This window comes from Xyrauchen texanus, chromosome 39 (assembly GCF_025860055.1).
Source record: "Xyrauchen texanus isolate HMW12.3.18 chromosome 39, RBS_HiC_50CHRs, whole genome shotgun sequence".
Lineage (NCBI taxonomy): Eukaryota > Metazoa > Chordata > Actinopteri > Cypriniformes > Catostomidae > Xyrauchen > Xyrauchen texanus.
In genome coordinates, this window is record NC_068314.1 from 1657302 (window position 1) to 1674089 (window position 16788).

The window sequence follows — 16788 nt, forward strand, 5'->3', positions numbered from 1 at the left end:
AGATTTTAGGAGTGAAGCGACTTAACTGCATAGAGAGCTATAGGATGCTCCCTTGCTCCCTATTTAGTGCATGACTTAACCTCCAGTGTGCTGTCTGTCTGCACTGATCTCAGAACAGTTATAGGAGAGCTATAGGATGCACCCTTGCTCCCTATTTAGTGCATGACTTAACCTCCAGTGTGCTGTCTGTCTGCACTGATCTCAGAACAGTTATAGGAGAGCTATAGGATGCTCCCTTGCTCCCTATTTAGTGCATGACTTAACCTCCAGTGTGCTGTCTGTCTGCACTGGTCTCAGAACAGTTATAGGAGAGCTATAGGATGCTCCCTTGCTCCCTATTTAGTGCATGACTTAACCTCCAGTGTGCTGTCTGTCTGCACTGGTCTCAGAACAGTTATAGGAGAGCTATAGGATGCACCCTTGCTCCCTATTTAGTGCATGACTTAACCTCCAGTGTGCTGTCTGTCTGCACTGGTCTCAGAACAGTTATAGGAGAGCTATAGGATGCTCCCTTGCTCCCTATTTAGTGCATGACTTAACCTCCAGTGTGCTGTCTGTCTGCACTGGTCTCAGAACAGTTATAGGAGAGCTATAGGATGCACCCTTGCTCCCTATTTAGTGCATGACTTAACCTCCAGTGTGCTGTCTGTCTGCACTGGTCTCAGAACAGTTATAGGAGAGATATAGGATGCTCCCTTGCTCCCTATTTAGTGCATTACTTAACCTCCAGTGTGCTGTTTGTCTGCACTGGTCTCAGAACAGTTATAGGAGAGCTATAGGATGCACCCTTACTCCCTATTTAGTGCATGAAATAATCTCCAGTGTGCTGTCTGTCTGCACTGGTCTCAGAACAGTTATAGGAGAGATATAGGATGCTCCCTTGCTCCCTATTTAGTGCATGACTTAACCTCCAGTGTGCTGTCTGTCTGCACTGGTCTCAGAACAGTTATAGGAGAGATATAGGATGCTCCCTTGCTCCCTATTTAGTGCATGACTTAACCTCCAGTGTGCTGTCTGTCTGCACTGGTCTCAGAACAGTTATAGAGAGCTATAGGATGATCCCTTGCTCCCTATTTAGTGCATGACTTAACCTCCAGTGTGCTGTCTGTCTGCACTGGTCTCAGAACAGTTATAGGAGAGCTATAGGATGCTCCCTTGCTCCCTATGTAGTGCATGACTTAACCTCCAGTGTGCTGTCTGTCTGCACTGGTCTCAGAACAGTTATAGAGAGATATAGGATGATCCCTTGCTCCCTATTTAGTGCATGACTTAACCTCCAGTGTGCTGTCTGTCTGCACTGATCTCAGAACAGTTATAGGAGAGCTATAGGATGCTCCCTTGCTCCCTATGTAGTGCATGACTTAACCTCCAGTGTGCTGTCTATCTGCACTGGTCTCAGAACAGTTATAGAGAGCTATAGGATGATCCCTTGCTCCCTATTTAGTGCATGACTTAACCTCCAGTGTGCTGTCTGTCCGCACTGGTCTCAGAACAGTTATAGGAGAGATATAGGATGCTCCCTTGCTCCCTATTTAGTGCATTACTTAACCTCCAGTGTGCTGTCTGTCTGCACTGGACTCAGAACAGTTATAGGAGAGATATAGGATGCTCCCTTGCTCCCTATTTAGTGCATGACTTAACCTCCAGTGTGCTGTCTGTCCGCACTGGTCTCAGAACAGTTATAGGAGAGATATAGGATGCTCCCTTGCTCCCTATTTAGTGCATGACTTAACCTCCAGTGTGCTGTCTGTCCGCACTGGTCTCAGAACAGTTATAGGAGAGATATAGGATGCTCCCTTGCTCCCTATTTAGTGAATGACTTAACCTCCAGTGTGCTGTCTGTCTGCACTGGACTCAGAACAGTTATAGGAGAGTTATAGGATGCTCCCTTGCTCCCTATTTAGTGCATTACTTAACCTCCAGTGTGCTGTCTGTCCGCACTGGTCTCAGAACAGTTATAGGAGAGATATAGGATGCTCCCTTGCTCCCTATTTAGTGCATTCCTTAACCTCCAGTGTGCTGTCTGTCTGCACTGGTCTCAGAACAGTTACAGGAGAGCTATAGGATACTCCCTTGCTCCCTATTTAGTGCATTACTTAACCTCCAGTGTGCTGTCTGTCTGCACTGGTCTCAGAACAGTTATAGGAGAGCTATAGGATGCTCCCTTGCTCCCTATTTAGTGCATTACTTAACCTCCAGTGTGCTGTCTGTCTGCACTGGTCTCAGAACAGTTTGAAATTAGTAGCTTGCAGCTTCACCAACACTGCTTACTACCAATAATGAACATTATACCTGTTTTTGTGTTTTACTGCAGTAACCTTGATATTTTTCCAGACAATCACACTCATCTCGTGAATGCCCACGCTAACAGCACCGTCACGTCTTGACTGGCCCCGCGAGCTCTAAAGTACTGACACTAGAAACCATGTGACACTGATTCACCGTTGTACAGCACAACACTAACAGCGAATACTAACATAAAGAGACTTCATGAGTTTAACTCATTACTGACTGACCCATCAGTGCTGAACTGGGACCAGTGGGCTGTACGGATCACTGACTAATACAGACACATGCACTGCTACAGTTCTGCTCAAATCTATTGGCTTGGGGTTTGAGTTTAACAAATGATCAGATCAGATCTGTGGATGAAGAGAAGCGTTTATCTGCAGCACATCCAGTGATCACACCGATAACAGCCACTGTTTTACAGCTCGGGTTGGACTGATGGCTTAGATTGACAGGTCTTGTTTTACCATGCGCACAACAGAAACAGTGCTGGATCTTATTACTTATTCTATGTAATTATATTTCTGGTTTATTGTGGCATTTACAAATGTAAGTAGTTCTTCGGTTCAGTTAAGCTGTTATCAGGGGAAAGGTCAGGTGATCGCGCCGGCGCCTCCGGTGACCACAGAGGATTGACTATGTTATGTTATCAATGTAAAAAAATCTCAAAGAGGAGCAATTCAAATATTGATTTTTGGGGGATTTCCAACCCTGCACGATGCTATCTGGAGCCAACGCCTGATTAGCTTGCTTGTTAAGCTTAATGGAGGGCTATTGCCTCTGTTCTGCTGGCTCCATGGAGATTTATTTATAGTGTTTTAATATTGCAGCAGTGCCAAACAGTGTTGAAGTTTAGGGCAAACATGACCCTTACCTGTCGGTCACAAATGATGGCTGGTCAGGTAGACGTCGATGTTGTGTGGAGGCTGTGACAAAGAATGTCAAATAGGGGCAGGGGCTCGTGTGGTCTCGCAGAATTACAACTTAAATGCATAAGTCAGGCACACACTCAGAATTTATGCTAAAGGCAAAATTTTAATTAAAACTAAAATATAAATGATGAAATAAGAAATGACTTGCAAAAAGGGCAATATCTAGGGAAAGAGGGCGGGTGCTTGAGCACCACTTGGGGTCTATCTGTGCACGTGACTGCCTGAGTTACGTCGCAGTCGGCATGAAATATGACGGAGACGCCCACCTCATAATTCTCTATGCAGGAAAAACCCTGGAAATACTTCCTGTAGGTCATCTCAGAAATATCTGCACACCCACTTACACTCATTCATAATCATCTTCAAAGAACAATATTACCTCTGTTCCAAAACGTAGTGAGTTCTCTAGATTTAAAAAAATATTGTTGCTTCTTATATACCTTGTTTTGGCCAAGACCTACAGCAGGACTGAACTCAGTCATCACAATCATCCAAAATAAAGTTGCCAGGCTTACATCGAAATGTAAGAATAATAGTCGGATGGGTCTGTGTATCTCAGAGAGTATTGACGCTGACTATCACCCCTGGAGTCACGAGTTCAAATCCAGGGTGTGCTGAGTGTCTCCAGTCAGGCCTACTAAGCAACCAAATAAGCCCGGTTGCTAGGGAGGGTAGAGGATTTGGGCATTCCAAATTGGGGAGAAAATAATAAACAAAAGAGATTATAGTCGGACACTCATTGATGTCAGTAAAGGGTGTCATTCAAATCAAACTGAAGAAAACACCGGTCACAACTTGTCCATCTGATCTACATATTAAACTTACTAGGGATGTCCCGATCAGGTTTTTTTGCCCTCGAGTCCGAGTCAGAGTCATTTGATTTTGAGTATCTACCGATACCGAGTCCCGATCCGATAATTCTATAATACATAAAAAAAAGAATAAAGAAGAGCGATCCAGGATGCTCCTTATTTTTTATTGAATTCACCTTATTTTAACATTCAACAACTCTGTTAACAAACGGAGCACTTCTGTGAGGTAGCTTGAACAATCAAGTAATAAATAACATAAATTCTTCACTTTTGGACTTTAGTGCAACAGTAAATATAAAAAAAAGTCTAACATAAAAACAAATAGCACCTCAACTTAAAATACCTGGCAGGCATGTAAACAAATTAAAAAATAAAAGTGCCACAGTGTTTGCAAACCAGTAATGTGCTTTCAGGAACTCCTAACTCTTACTGTCATCACAGTAGTACGTTTCACAGAAGGAAATGTGTTTTTCTTAATGAAAACTAACATCTCTATATTGTCAGGTTTGAGCCTGTTTCTGTTCTCATCAAGGACGTTTGCAACCGCACTAAAAATCTTTCACTGTCCACAGAGCTGCAGGGGGCACTGAGATACTGGGTTGCAACAGCACCCACAGAGGGAAACTGATTAGCATGTTCTTTCCAGTATGAAGTGGGTCGCTTTTCTTAGGGGTGTTTTATTTTGAACTTCATAATATCTCCAGACCGCAGACATACTCGCGCTTTCCGCTTCAAGCTGCTTCCGTATTCTACTTCACCTGTATTTAACCAATAGCGTCTCTGAAACAAAATGATGTCATGCCGCGCGTTGCTGTTTCTGTGTGGAGTCAAAAGGGTCTAACTCTGCCACCGCATAACTATAGATGTGTTAAAAAATTATGAGAATATATATACATATATATCCGAGTCCTGATCGGGAGGTAACGTCCGATTCCGATCGAGTCTGAAACCACGTGATCGGGCCCGATTTCCGATCACGTGATCGGATCTGGACATCCCTAAAACTTACCATCAAATGTTTATCTAGATTTCTTTCATAATGCAAAGTATTTATGTAGGCAGTGACCACAAGGCACTTCACTAGGGTTTGAAATATAAAGAGCTAATAACTATTATACATATATTCCTAACAGACATTATCATTCTGACTGTTTCACACAATAAAACAGTATGTCAGTATTTGACGTGTCGTATCCGTGGTGCTGGTTTGCATTTCTAACAGCTACACCACCAAGTTTACATCTGTAACATGAATGTAAATGAATAAGGATCTCTGAGCATCAGGAATTGAACACAAGCAGCACAACTAACCAGTCATTTCTCAGTCACATTACAGAACAACAGCATCAATCTTCACTACAATACCATCAGCTGTTTAACACAGATTAATACTCCACACTAAACAAGATTTCCAGTAGAGAATTACCACTGACCGTGTGATGTAATCCAGAGTGATGAACACAGAACCACATCACACAGCCATTATGAATCAACAATGAAAGAGAGACACTTTATTTTAGTGTGTTAACTGTCCTTAATGGACGATCTGAGAGAGGACGACTCGTGGCCTGATTACGCACACACACACACACACACACACGCACACACACACACACACAAACACAGAGGAAGTGCTCCTAATGAAGCCCTTTCCATCGGCACACAAAGCAGAGGCGTTTTAATTTCGCTCCTCCAGTTGTTAAAAGCTCATTAAAACAGAGAAACAGTAACGGAGTACATCAGCTGATCTGAGATCAGTCATGTTCAGGGATGGGATGGATGGATCCTAAAGTATCAATACTTCTGATACGAAACCTGAAATACGCACATAAAACATCAATTTGAAAGTTTTATTTTAAACTAGTGATTTAATTATTCATTTACCATGAACATGAATGCCTATTATATGACTCAAAGTGGAAAAGAACTGTATTAGCAAATCGCTGTGTAGGATTAGGATTTATTTCTTCTGCTCAACTGAACACAAACCAAGATATTTTGGAGTATGTATGAGGTGCTTTTGTCCATACAATGCAAGTCTATGGGGTCCAAACTTTCAAGCTCCAAAAAGCACATGTAAGGTAATCCATTCGACTCCAGTGGTCTTGTGAAGCGATACAATCAGTTTTGGGTGAGAAACAGACCACAAATAGAAGTCTTTTTTCATTATAAATGTTGATATCTGCAGTGTCCAGAGTGCCATCACAAGTTAAAGATCGATTCACTTCTTCACGCTTGATGCATGCACAGCGCGCCATACACGACATGGATTAAACAACTGGAGTCCTAGTTTCGATTACTTTTATGATGCCTATTTGTGCTTTTCTGAGATTGAAAGTTTTGGACCCCATTGACGTGCATTGCGTGGAAAAAAACACCCGTCTCATTTGTTCCACAGAAGAAAGTCATACGAGTAGTGTTGTCAGTGAAATTTCACGGTTCTCGATACCAATTTCAATACCACAGCATAAAATGTGCTAATATGGTATTGTGCTATTGAACACACCTTTAGCCTATTTAAAGTTACATTTAATGTGCATAATACATTAAAAGAAATGTTTCTCAATTAAGGATGCATTGCTTAAGTGTTTTTAAGCAGGACCTGCAGAAATCGGTTTTATTTTTTCACAAATATTTTTTTCTTTATTTAAAGTTTTTTTCTAGAATCATCAAAATGGTGCCTAATCAAATTAATCCTAAAAACTTTTAGCAAGGAACAAATAGAACAATTACTTTTCAACATACCATTGCATTTTTAACTAACTTTTATTCAGTACAGCAGCACTCTTGCTTGGGATATATTGCTTATTTTTTATTATTATTATATATTTCATGATTATTATTAATATTACTACAGTAAATATTACATTTTACTGTACAGTTGCAATATATTTCTGTTGCAATTTCTTCAATTTCAGGCAACTTGCTTTTATTTTAATTTGTGCTTTTATTATGACGGAAGCTTCACTTCCTCTGACGGATAAACGGTTCACTACATGAATCAGTGTGATCGTAAAAGCGCAAATGCAGTGATTTAATTATATAAATATATAGTTCACATATAATACTGAGCAAATGATTCTCAATGTCTGTGGAGTTTCCAGTGTATGAACGGTCACATTCACACATTCACTTTAAAGCACACAGCTCCAATGCATACTAAGATTGCAGCCATTCGCAGATTAATAATCACACTAGGACATGTCACGATTTTAACTGGATTAATTGTGATTTCAGAGTAAAAGTAGTTCAAATAAGCGTGAAGGTTTGGAAGCTGCCGTGTGTTAGACAGACAGTTAAGTCGATGCTCGGTATAACGCTGCTCTCATTACATCTTTATTATTTTAGTACTGACTTGTGCCGAAGTACCGTAACATTTGACAACACTACAAACGAGTTTGAAACGCATGAGGGTGAGTAAATGATGTGAGAATTATATTTTTTCTGTGAACTATCCCTTCAATACATAAAATGCTGAAAGACATGTAATGACAAAGAGAGATAATACACATGATTAATATAATGTACATTTATGAATGTGTTTATGTGACATTTGTTTATTTATAGTACTCTAACTATAGTAAGTTTATTTCCTGTAAATTAAATGGCAAAACATTGATCATGTTCTGTAATTTGCTCTTAAATGTTACAATAAAATATAATATTTAATTACTAAACAATGGTAATAATAAATAGCTACAAAAGCACCCAATTTGAGGGTCTGTGTATCTCAGGGAGTATTGACGCTGACTATCACACCTGGAGTCGTGAGTTTGAATCCAGGGCATGCTGAGTGACTCCAGTCAGGTCTCCTAAGCAACCAAATTGGCCGGTTGCTAGGGAGGGTAGAGTCACATGGGGTAACCTCCTCGTGGTGGTGATTAGTGGTTCTCTCAATGGGGCGTGTGGTGAGTTGTGTGTGGATGGTGGAGAGTAGCATGAGTCTCCACATGCTGTGAGTCTCCGCGGTGTCATGCACAACGAGTCACGTGATCAGATGCGCGGATTGACGTCTCAGAAGCGGAGCCAACTGAGACTCGTCCTCCGCCACCTGGATTGAGGTGAATAACCGCACCACCATGAGGAAATACTAAGTAGTGGGAATTGGGCATTCCAAATTGGGAGACTTTTTTTATTTTAAGTAACCAATATATTCGTTGAAATTGAAAACAATAAAAAATAAAGGTATCAGTATTGGCATCATTGATATTGGCATTGATAGTACTTGGTATCGGACTGAAAAGTAAATAAGTGGTATCGCCCATCCCAGGTGATTTTATATCACAACAAAGCACTGTCCATCTTAAACTAGTCTCACAAGACAGACTTTTGACATTTCGACATAAACTCTGGCCCACTTAGACAGGAAGAGACTGAATGATTGACATGTAAAACGACCAACCAAAATTCGGTTTTTGAAATGAAGTTCAGGGTCAGGATACAACAAAGTTCCTAAAACTGAACTCTAAATTCATTAATGTGATGAACGTCAAACCCGGTGACTAGTTCTTCAGAAGTGCTCATTGCGGCACTCTGGGAACTGTGTTTTCTGCTGGACTGATAGAAACCTGTGCGCACCGACTCCTGGACATTACAAACAGTCAGCCAATCAGATTGGAGCTTGTGATTTTGTCAAGTTCTTCATTACACTGCATTAATTGTGGCGATTACACCCTGTTATTTCAGCAATTATGGGCCGGTAAACTCAGTTTAAGATCTGTTTAGACACACACACACACACACACACACACACACACACACACACACACACACACACACGTGACTCACTCATCTGTCTGTCTCCGTAACTGATGGCCTCGGCGAGCGGACTCCATCCCTGAGCATTCTTCACCTTCACTGGTGCATTATGGGCCAGCAGGAGATGAGCACATTCTAAAGAGAGAAACATTGAAATATCAACACTGTTACAGTTTGATGCTGTTCAATATTCCATTTCAAATCAGCCGCCTCACATCAGCAACGTGTCACGAAAAATGTGTTTCAGTTTAGGATCACGTCAACTAGCTGATGAGTGAGGGCATATATGAGTGTTTCTTCAGGCACTTTCATGTCCCAGGGGTTTTAAGAGTTTTAATTATTAAAACAAACAGATTTCAGTTATATAACGGACTCATTAAAACTGAATGGAAAATTTCACCAGGCCTTTGTCGTTTATGTCTGGTACTTTTCAAATGTCTTTTATGAATAGATTTCACTGTTTTAGCCTCATCCCAGACATTCAATATTAAACTATGAAAATACATTTTTATAAAAATTGTTTCAATATATAAAATATTACGACTGGCTCACTGTCTCACAGGCCTTGATTTCCAGCACACCAAAATGTTTGCCCCATAATAAAGTTTATTCAAAAGTTACTGGACAGAAGTGTGAGTGAAGAGCACGATTGAGATGTGAAATATGACACAAAACACCGACATATCAAGGGAAATATCACTTTATATTACCCTTCATTTCCAATCATGCTGTAAAATCAGATTTTACTGATATTAGAAAAAAAGAGTCTGTCATTTCATTGGACAATATTATATTTTATATAATAGGTGTGAAAAAAGTGCACAAATACTTTTTACAGTCACAAAAAACACTTGCAGAACACTGACGTTGACGTCCTGCCCCCTGCATGAGCGACACAAAGGGAACCGTGCCATTAAAGTGACGCTGAGATCCAGATTTAAACATGGAAAAGAGCCCAGCAGCTTAATTTAACATCTCTGCTGCGGTCGCAAAGGAACGGCTTTAATTTGGTGTTCATATCTGCTCGTCTCTAGAGAAACTCACGCAAGCTCCTCACAAGGAGGGTGGATGTTTAGGTCCAGAACAGATTCAGGCGATGTTTGAAGTACCGCACGGCATACTGCGCAGTATATACTGTATTCTGCCAATAACATGGCATACAGTTATTGTTGTTTTTTTAAGTGCAATGTTTGTTTAAAATGTCTTCACTTCTGGCAATCTGATCAAACAATGAGTCAAGAAAGAGGTGTAAAATAGCAGCTGATACTTCCAGTTCATTCATCACACTGAAAGGTCAAGTTCAGCACATTGCATTCTGGGACACAGTGCTGTTTTGTGTAATGCACATTTTAGCAACGCGGTAGGTCTTTCAGGTATGCTCAGAACATTTCATTCAACACATTTCTGCTTATCCCCAGCAAAACTGCTTCTTTATTTTGAAATGTAAGCACAAGATCTTTGAGTCAGTGCAGAAAGACACTAAGGGGCTGTTCAGACTGATTGTGTTAAAGCAGGTGTATGGAGACATGTTTTCACAAGTACTTTTACACTGACAAAGCATCTTAAAAAACACTGCACTCATGCGCAAGACACTAAAAAACAGAAAAACGTGTCGCAACAATGTCAGCGACGTCCATTTAGAAAAACAATTTAAACAAACAGAATGATGCAAAAAAACAAACAGTGAACAGCCCCTAACGTGCCAACAGGGCTCAGATAAGTGCTTTAATGGCCGATCCTATGGAATGAAATATGTGCCATTGGGACGTGAATTTGACATATTTAATTGAAAGTGAATTTGCAGTTTTGACTTAAATTACATCAAACTTGAAATTCAAATGTATGTGGCACCAATTCATATTAAATAACAAATTCAGATAAATCTGACGAAGACATCCGGGGTACTCAGAAAGAGCAATCAAGCCTGTATGTAATCGAGCTCCATCTTGACCAATCACAACGTAGCTCACAGTTCATATTTGAAAAGAGGAAGGATCCGCTGTGAATTAGTGCCAATGTGGGATCATGGCTGAACGAGAGCCAACACCTCTCTCTCTAGCGTAAGTTACTTGTTCTGCCCTGATGCCAACTCCAGACGTGATAAGTGTGATTGGTAAACAGGCTGTTTGATGCATGACATAAATGTTCATCAGTCATCTGATATCTGACGTGTTTACTTTTAATATGATTATTTACCTTATAAAGAATTTCAACATCATGCATCATGGGATTACATGCCCTCAAAAACGATTTTACAGTAATGTGCATCAGGTAACAAAGGTTATGTGTATCACAGGACCATCAGTTTTGCAATACTGCATACTGGGAAACCCAATCAAACATGATGACTCACCTTTATGACCCATCATAATCGCCAGATGAAGGGGTGTGTTACCTGAAACAGAGAATAATCACACAAGTCACTACAATAATGATGAGCCAAAGACAACAAGCTTTCACAACACCAGAAACTCCAGCAGCACATGCTACTGCATACACAGCAGGTTCTAGATCAATATGGTTCTGAATCACTCTTGTTCTAGTTTTTATGATCCTAGATCACTATATTTCTAAATCATTAATCACTATGGTCCTAAATTACTAACATTATATCTGCATCACAAAGGTTCTAGATCACTATGGTTCTGAATAATTATAGATTAGCTCGAGACCATTATGGTTGTAAATCAATATAATCTCAAATCATTAAAGTTCTAGATTATGGTGACTTCGGATCAGTATGGCTCTACAGCACTACGGTACTGACAATTAAGGTTCTAGATCTCTATGATTCCAGATCACAATGGTTCAGGATCATTATGATTCCATTTCAATGAGGTTCTGGATCAGTACAGTTCTACATAAAAACAGATCACTATGGTTCTTCATAATTAAGGTTCTATATCAATGTTTTTCTGTTTCAGTGTGGTTCTAGAGTACTGTTGTTTTGGATCAAAATGGTTCTGGATCAGTATGTTTCTGAATCATTATTGTTCTAGATTAATTTGGTTCGGATCAATATGGTTCTTGATGATTAATGTTATAAATACTGTTGTTTTGGTTCAGTATATTTCTGAATCATTCTGGTTCTAGATTACTGTGGTTCTTGATGATTAATGTTATAGATACTGTTGTTTTGGTTCAGTATATTTCTGAATCATTCTGGTTCTAGATTACTGTGGTTCTTGATTATTAATGTAATTGATAACTGTTGTTTTGGTTCAGTATATTTCTGAATCATTCTGGTTCTAGATTACTGTGGTTCTTGATTATTAATGTAATTGATAACTGTTGTTTTGGTTCAGTATATTTCTGAATCATTCTGGTTCTAGATTACTGTGGTTCTTGATTATTAATGTAATTGATAACTGTTGTTTTGGTTCAGTATATTTCTGAATCATTCTGGTTCTAGATTACTGTGGTTCTTGATTATTAATGTAATTGATAACTGTTGTTTTGGTTCAGTATATTTCTGAATCATTCTGGTTCTAGATTGTTGTTTTGCTTGATTATTAATGTAATTGATAACTGTTGTTTTGGTTCAGTATATTTCTGAATCATTCTGGTTCTAGATTACTGTGGTTCTTGATTATTAATGTAATTGATAACTGTTGTTTTAGTTCAGTATATTTCTGAATCATTCTGGTTCTAGATTGTTGTTTTGCTTGATTATTAATGTAATTGATAACTGTTGTTTTGGTTCAGTATATTTCTGAATCATTCTGGTTCTAGATTACTGTGGTTCTTGATTATTAATGTAACTGATAACTGTTGTTTTGGTTCAGTATATTTCTGAATCATTCTGGTTCTAGATTACTGTGGTTCTTGATTATTAATGTAATTGATAACTGTTGATTTGGTTCAGTATATTTCTGAATCATTCTGGTTCTAGATTACTGTGGTTCTTGATTATTAATGTAATTGATAACTGTTGATTTGGTTCAGTATATTTCTGAATCATTCTGGTTCTAGATTACTGTGGTTCTTGATTATTAATGTAATTGATAACTGTTGATTTGGTTCAGTATATTTCTGAATCATTCTGGTTCTAGATTACTGTGGTTCTTGATTATTAATGTAATTGATAACTGTTGATTTGGTTCAGTATATTTCTGAATCATTCTGGTTCTAGATTACTGTGGTTCTTGATGATTAATGTTATAGATACTGTTGTTTTGGTTCAGTATATTTCTGAATCATTCTGGTTCTAGATTACTGTGGTTCTTGATTATTAATGTAACTGATAACTGTTGTTTTGGTTCAGTATATTTCTGAATCATTCTGGTTCTAGATTACTGTGGTTCTTGATTATTAATGTAATTGATAACTGTTGATTTGGTTCAGTATATTTCTGAATCATTCTGGTTCTAGATTACTGTGGTTCTTGATTATTAATGTAACTGATAACTGTTGTTTTGGTTCAGTATATTTCTGAATCATTCTGGTTCTAGATTACTGTGGTTCTTGATTATTAATGTAATTGATAACTGTTGATTTGGTTCAGTATATTTCTGAATCATTCTGGTTCTAGATTACTGTGGTTCTTGATTATTAATGTAATTGATAACTGTTGATTTGGTTCAGTATATTTCTGAATCATTCTGGTTCTAGATTACTGTGGTTCTTGATTATTAATGTAATTGATAACTGTTGATTTGGTTCAGTATATTTCTGAATCATTCTGGTTCTAGATTACTGTGGTTCTTGATTATTAATGTAATTGATAACTGTTGATTTGGTTCAGTATATTTCTGAATCATTCTGGTTCTAGATTACTGTGGTTCTTGATTATTAATGTAATTGATAACTGTTGATTTGGTTCAGTATATTTCTGAATCATTCTGGTTCTAGATTACTGTGGTTCTTGATTATTAGTGTAATTAATAACTGTTGTTTTGGATCAGTATGTTTCTGAATCATTATTACTGTGGTTCTTGATTATTAATGTAATTGATAACTGTTGTTTTGGTCCAGTAAGGTTCTGGATCATTACTGCTATAGGTCACTATGGTACTGATAATTAAGATTCTAGATGACTATGGTTCAAAGATCATTATGATTTACAGGAATGTGGTTCTGGATTGGTACGGTTCTAAATCAAAACAGATCGCCATGGCTCTTCATAATTACAGTTCTAGATTACTGTTGTTCTGGATCAAAACTGATCTGGATCAGTATGATTTTAAATCATTATAGTTCAAGATTACTGTGGTTCTGGAACACTATGGTTCTTGCTGATTAATGTTTTAGATAACTGTTGTTTTGCTTCAATATGTGTTTGAATCATTATGTTCTAGTTCGTCTCACCGTGCACGTCTTTCTGCGTGATGTTCTGAGTTCGGATGAGCGATGACAGTCTCCGCACGTCTCCTCTGAACACACACTCATGTACGGGATACACACTCTCCGGGTCGATGTGCTTCTGGTTCTGCTGTGAACTGGACCGCGTGATCTTGTGGTTGATCTTGCTGCTCTTGTTAGCTTTGATAGGCCCGGTGTCCGCCGCCTCTTCGTCCGGCTCCAGTAGATCCAGACCCGCCTTGCGCTCTCGGCGCACCGAGCGGATCTTCTCTCCTGTCATATTCACACACACAGCAGTCCGCAAAACATGAACACGCTCCGGTGATTTAATGGACACGGGCGGGAATGCGACGCGCTGTACAGTAAACAAACGAACAAACACACACTCACACACACCCTACGAGCAAGAGCCATCTGACATCTTCCGCTACCACTCTCGCGAGAATCACAAGCTGAGGGAAAGGATACAGGTCGTAGTCTCGCGAGAATGAAGAGGCGCTCCCTCATTCAGAAGACCAAACAATCATCTACTCTCGCGATATTTGAATGCCAGTGAATAGAGATGGGGTTGAATAACACAAACTGATGGAGCATTGGATATTAAATGGCATGTTTTCATTGTATAGATGACATTATATGAAACAACAATTATAAGTTCCCTTAACAGTGTGACTAAAGTGGAAGAAGGGCCCTGACATGCGCACTGCTGACACATACTGATCATACTGGGAACATGCTGAGTGTATTTCAATATCATTGCAAAGTTGCTTCCGAAATCTGGTAATGTCTTTTATTCATCTATTGCTTTGAAAACAGACTTGTTGAGAAGTTCATCATGTAAACTGGAGGCCTGTTCTCACTCATTGTTTCAAATGTTCTCGAGTTAACTGCCGGACAACTTTTTTAGTGTCTTAGTCATCAAATCAAATCACTTTATTGTCACACTACCATGTACACAAGTGCAACAGTTGGTGAAATTCTTGTGTGCAGTTCCGAGCAACATAGCAGTCATGACAGTGACGAGACATATACCAATTACAATAAACAACATATTTACACAACACAATTTACATATCAAATGTACACATACTTACACAACACAATAATTATATGTACAGTAAACAATACACACAATATAGAATACACAATATACAATACAGTAAGTAAAGAACGTGTGTGGGACGTGTGTGATTTAAAGCAAATGTGTTCAAAAATGTTATTGCATTAGGTCCAAGCACCTAAATTATACCCAGGACCAACCCAGAATATTACAGATTATTCTTTGTCTTTATATATATTAATAAAATAGTTTTAAAAAAGCATAAATTCTGATTTCTGAAAGTGTGAAAGAACTGTTTGAATGTGCTGACTTTCTGTTATTCGGGAAACTTTCTCAAAATAAATTTGTCCCTTCCATTTTTATTGAGGCCCACCCAAAAGTAATTTTCTGGCTACGCCCTTGAATCAGACAAATGGCCTAAATATTTTTCATAACCATGTGATTTGGGGGCACTCAGGGATTAAGAGGAAACACAAATTTTAATTCTACCCCATACTGTGAATTCTTATTATTTGAGCAATGCCTTGTGGCCAATTCTCACTAAATTTGGTAGACAGCCTAATTTTGGCAACCTTTAAGTGGATGCCAAATATCATAAATATTGTCCATTCACAACACAAATTATCATCTGCCAAAGTTTGGCTGATGGTGGTCATTTTTGTTGATTTTTCCAGTCAGTATATTAAGGATGTGTGTGCACTTGAAACAAAGATGCATGATACATTTCCAAAAACTTCCTTGATTAAATGGTTGCAAAGTTTTTTTCAATAAACATTTTTTATTGATTCATGGACATATAATAAAGAAAAAACACAACATATAAACATTGAATCAACATTGAACATTTAACCCCCACTATTACCCCTCCCCAATCACCAGCCCCACCCTGATCCCCAACGAACACCCCTGTGGTCACAAATAAGAACACACACACACACACACACAATAAACAAAAAAGAAAATATAATGACCATATATAATTAAAACTAAACTAACTGGGGACTACTGCTGCCTCAACACTATGCTTTTGTCCCCGAAATTGAACGATGACCGTCACTAACGGGTAATCATGAATATCCCCGTGCACACACTTTACCTTCACCAGCTGGCTTGTGTCCAGAGCGTCGTATTGAATCAAGCTTTGGAGAATGGCGGTTTGATTTACAACCTGAAACCACCAAGGCTTGATACTCTTTATACTCACAGGTATCCGGTATTGCTTGATCGGGGGCAGCCTGTGGCATGTTGGGGACCCGGACCAACGTCTCCACAATCATCGTGGGGCATCGGACCTGGAAATGCAAAGAACCCCGCAGCTCCAGCAGACAGCGGATTCACCAGCCTGTGGGGGAGAGCGGAGAGGGTTAGGGGAAGCCAGCGGGATGAACAGCCCACGGGACCGAGGGACTGGTTTTGGGGAAGGAATTCCCCATTTCTGGGGAACAGTGACAGGATAAGTGGAGGGGGAGGGAAAGGAGAAAGAGGAAGAGAGAAAGAAAATGGCTTACTGTCCCCTGGATATGTCTTCAGCCAACTGGAGATGGACAGCTGGGAGACAAACTGCTCCAGCACCACAATGTTGATCACGTTGTTGGCGTTGCCCTCCTCCTCAGCCAGGACCACCACTGGCAGGTGT

At 39.2% G+C, this 16788-nt stretch overlaps 1 protein-coding gene across 1 annotated transcript in view; it reads right to left on the bottom strand.

Moving 5' to 3' along the window:
- Positions 1 to 14514, bottom strand: part of LOC127632977 (ankyrin repeat domain-containing protein 13C) — a 33566-nt gene extending 19052 nt beyond the window's left edge. Inside the window, exons 1-3 of the mRNA XM_052111833.1 lie at positions 14099 to 14514; positions 11145 to 11186; positions 8822 to 8926 (exon numbers count right to left, since the gene is read on the bottom strand). Coding sequence (XP_051967793.1) covers positions 8822 to 8926; positions 11145 to 11186; positions 14099 to 14372 — 421 coding nt within the window. The 5' untranslated portion in view covers positions 14373 to 14514. The remainder of the gene's footprint in view (positions 1 to 8821; positions 8927 to 11144; positions 11187 to 14098) is intronic.
- Between the last annotated feature and the right edge of the window lie 2274 nt (positions 14515 to 16788).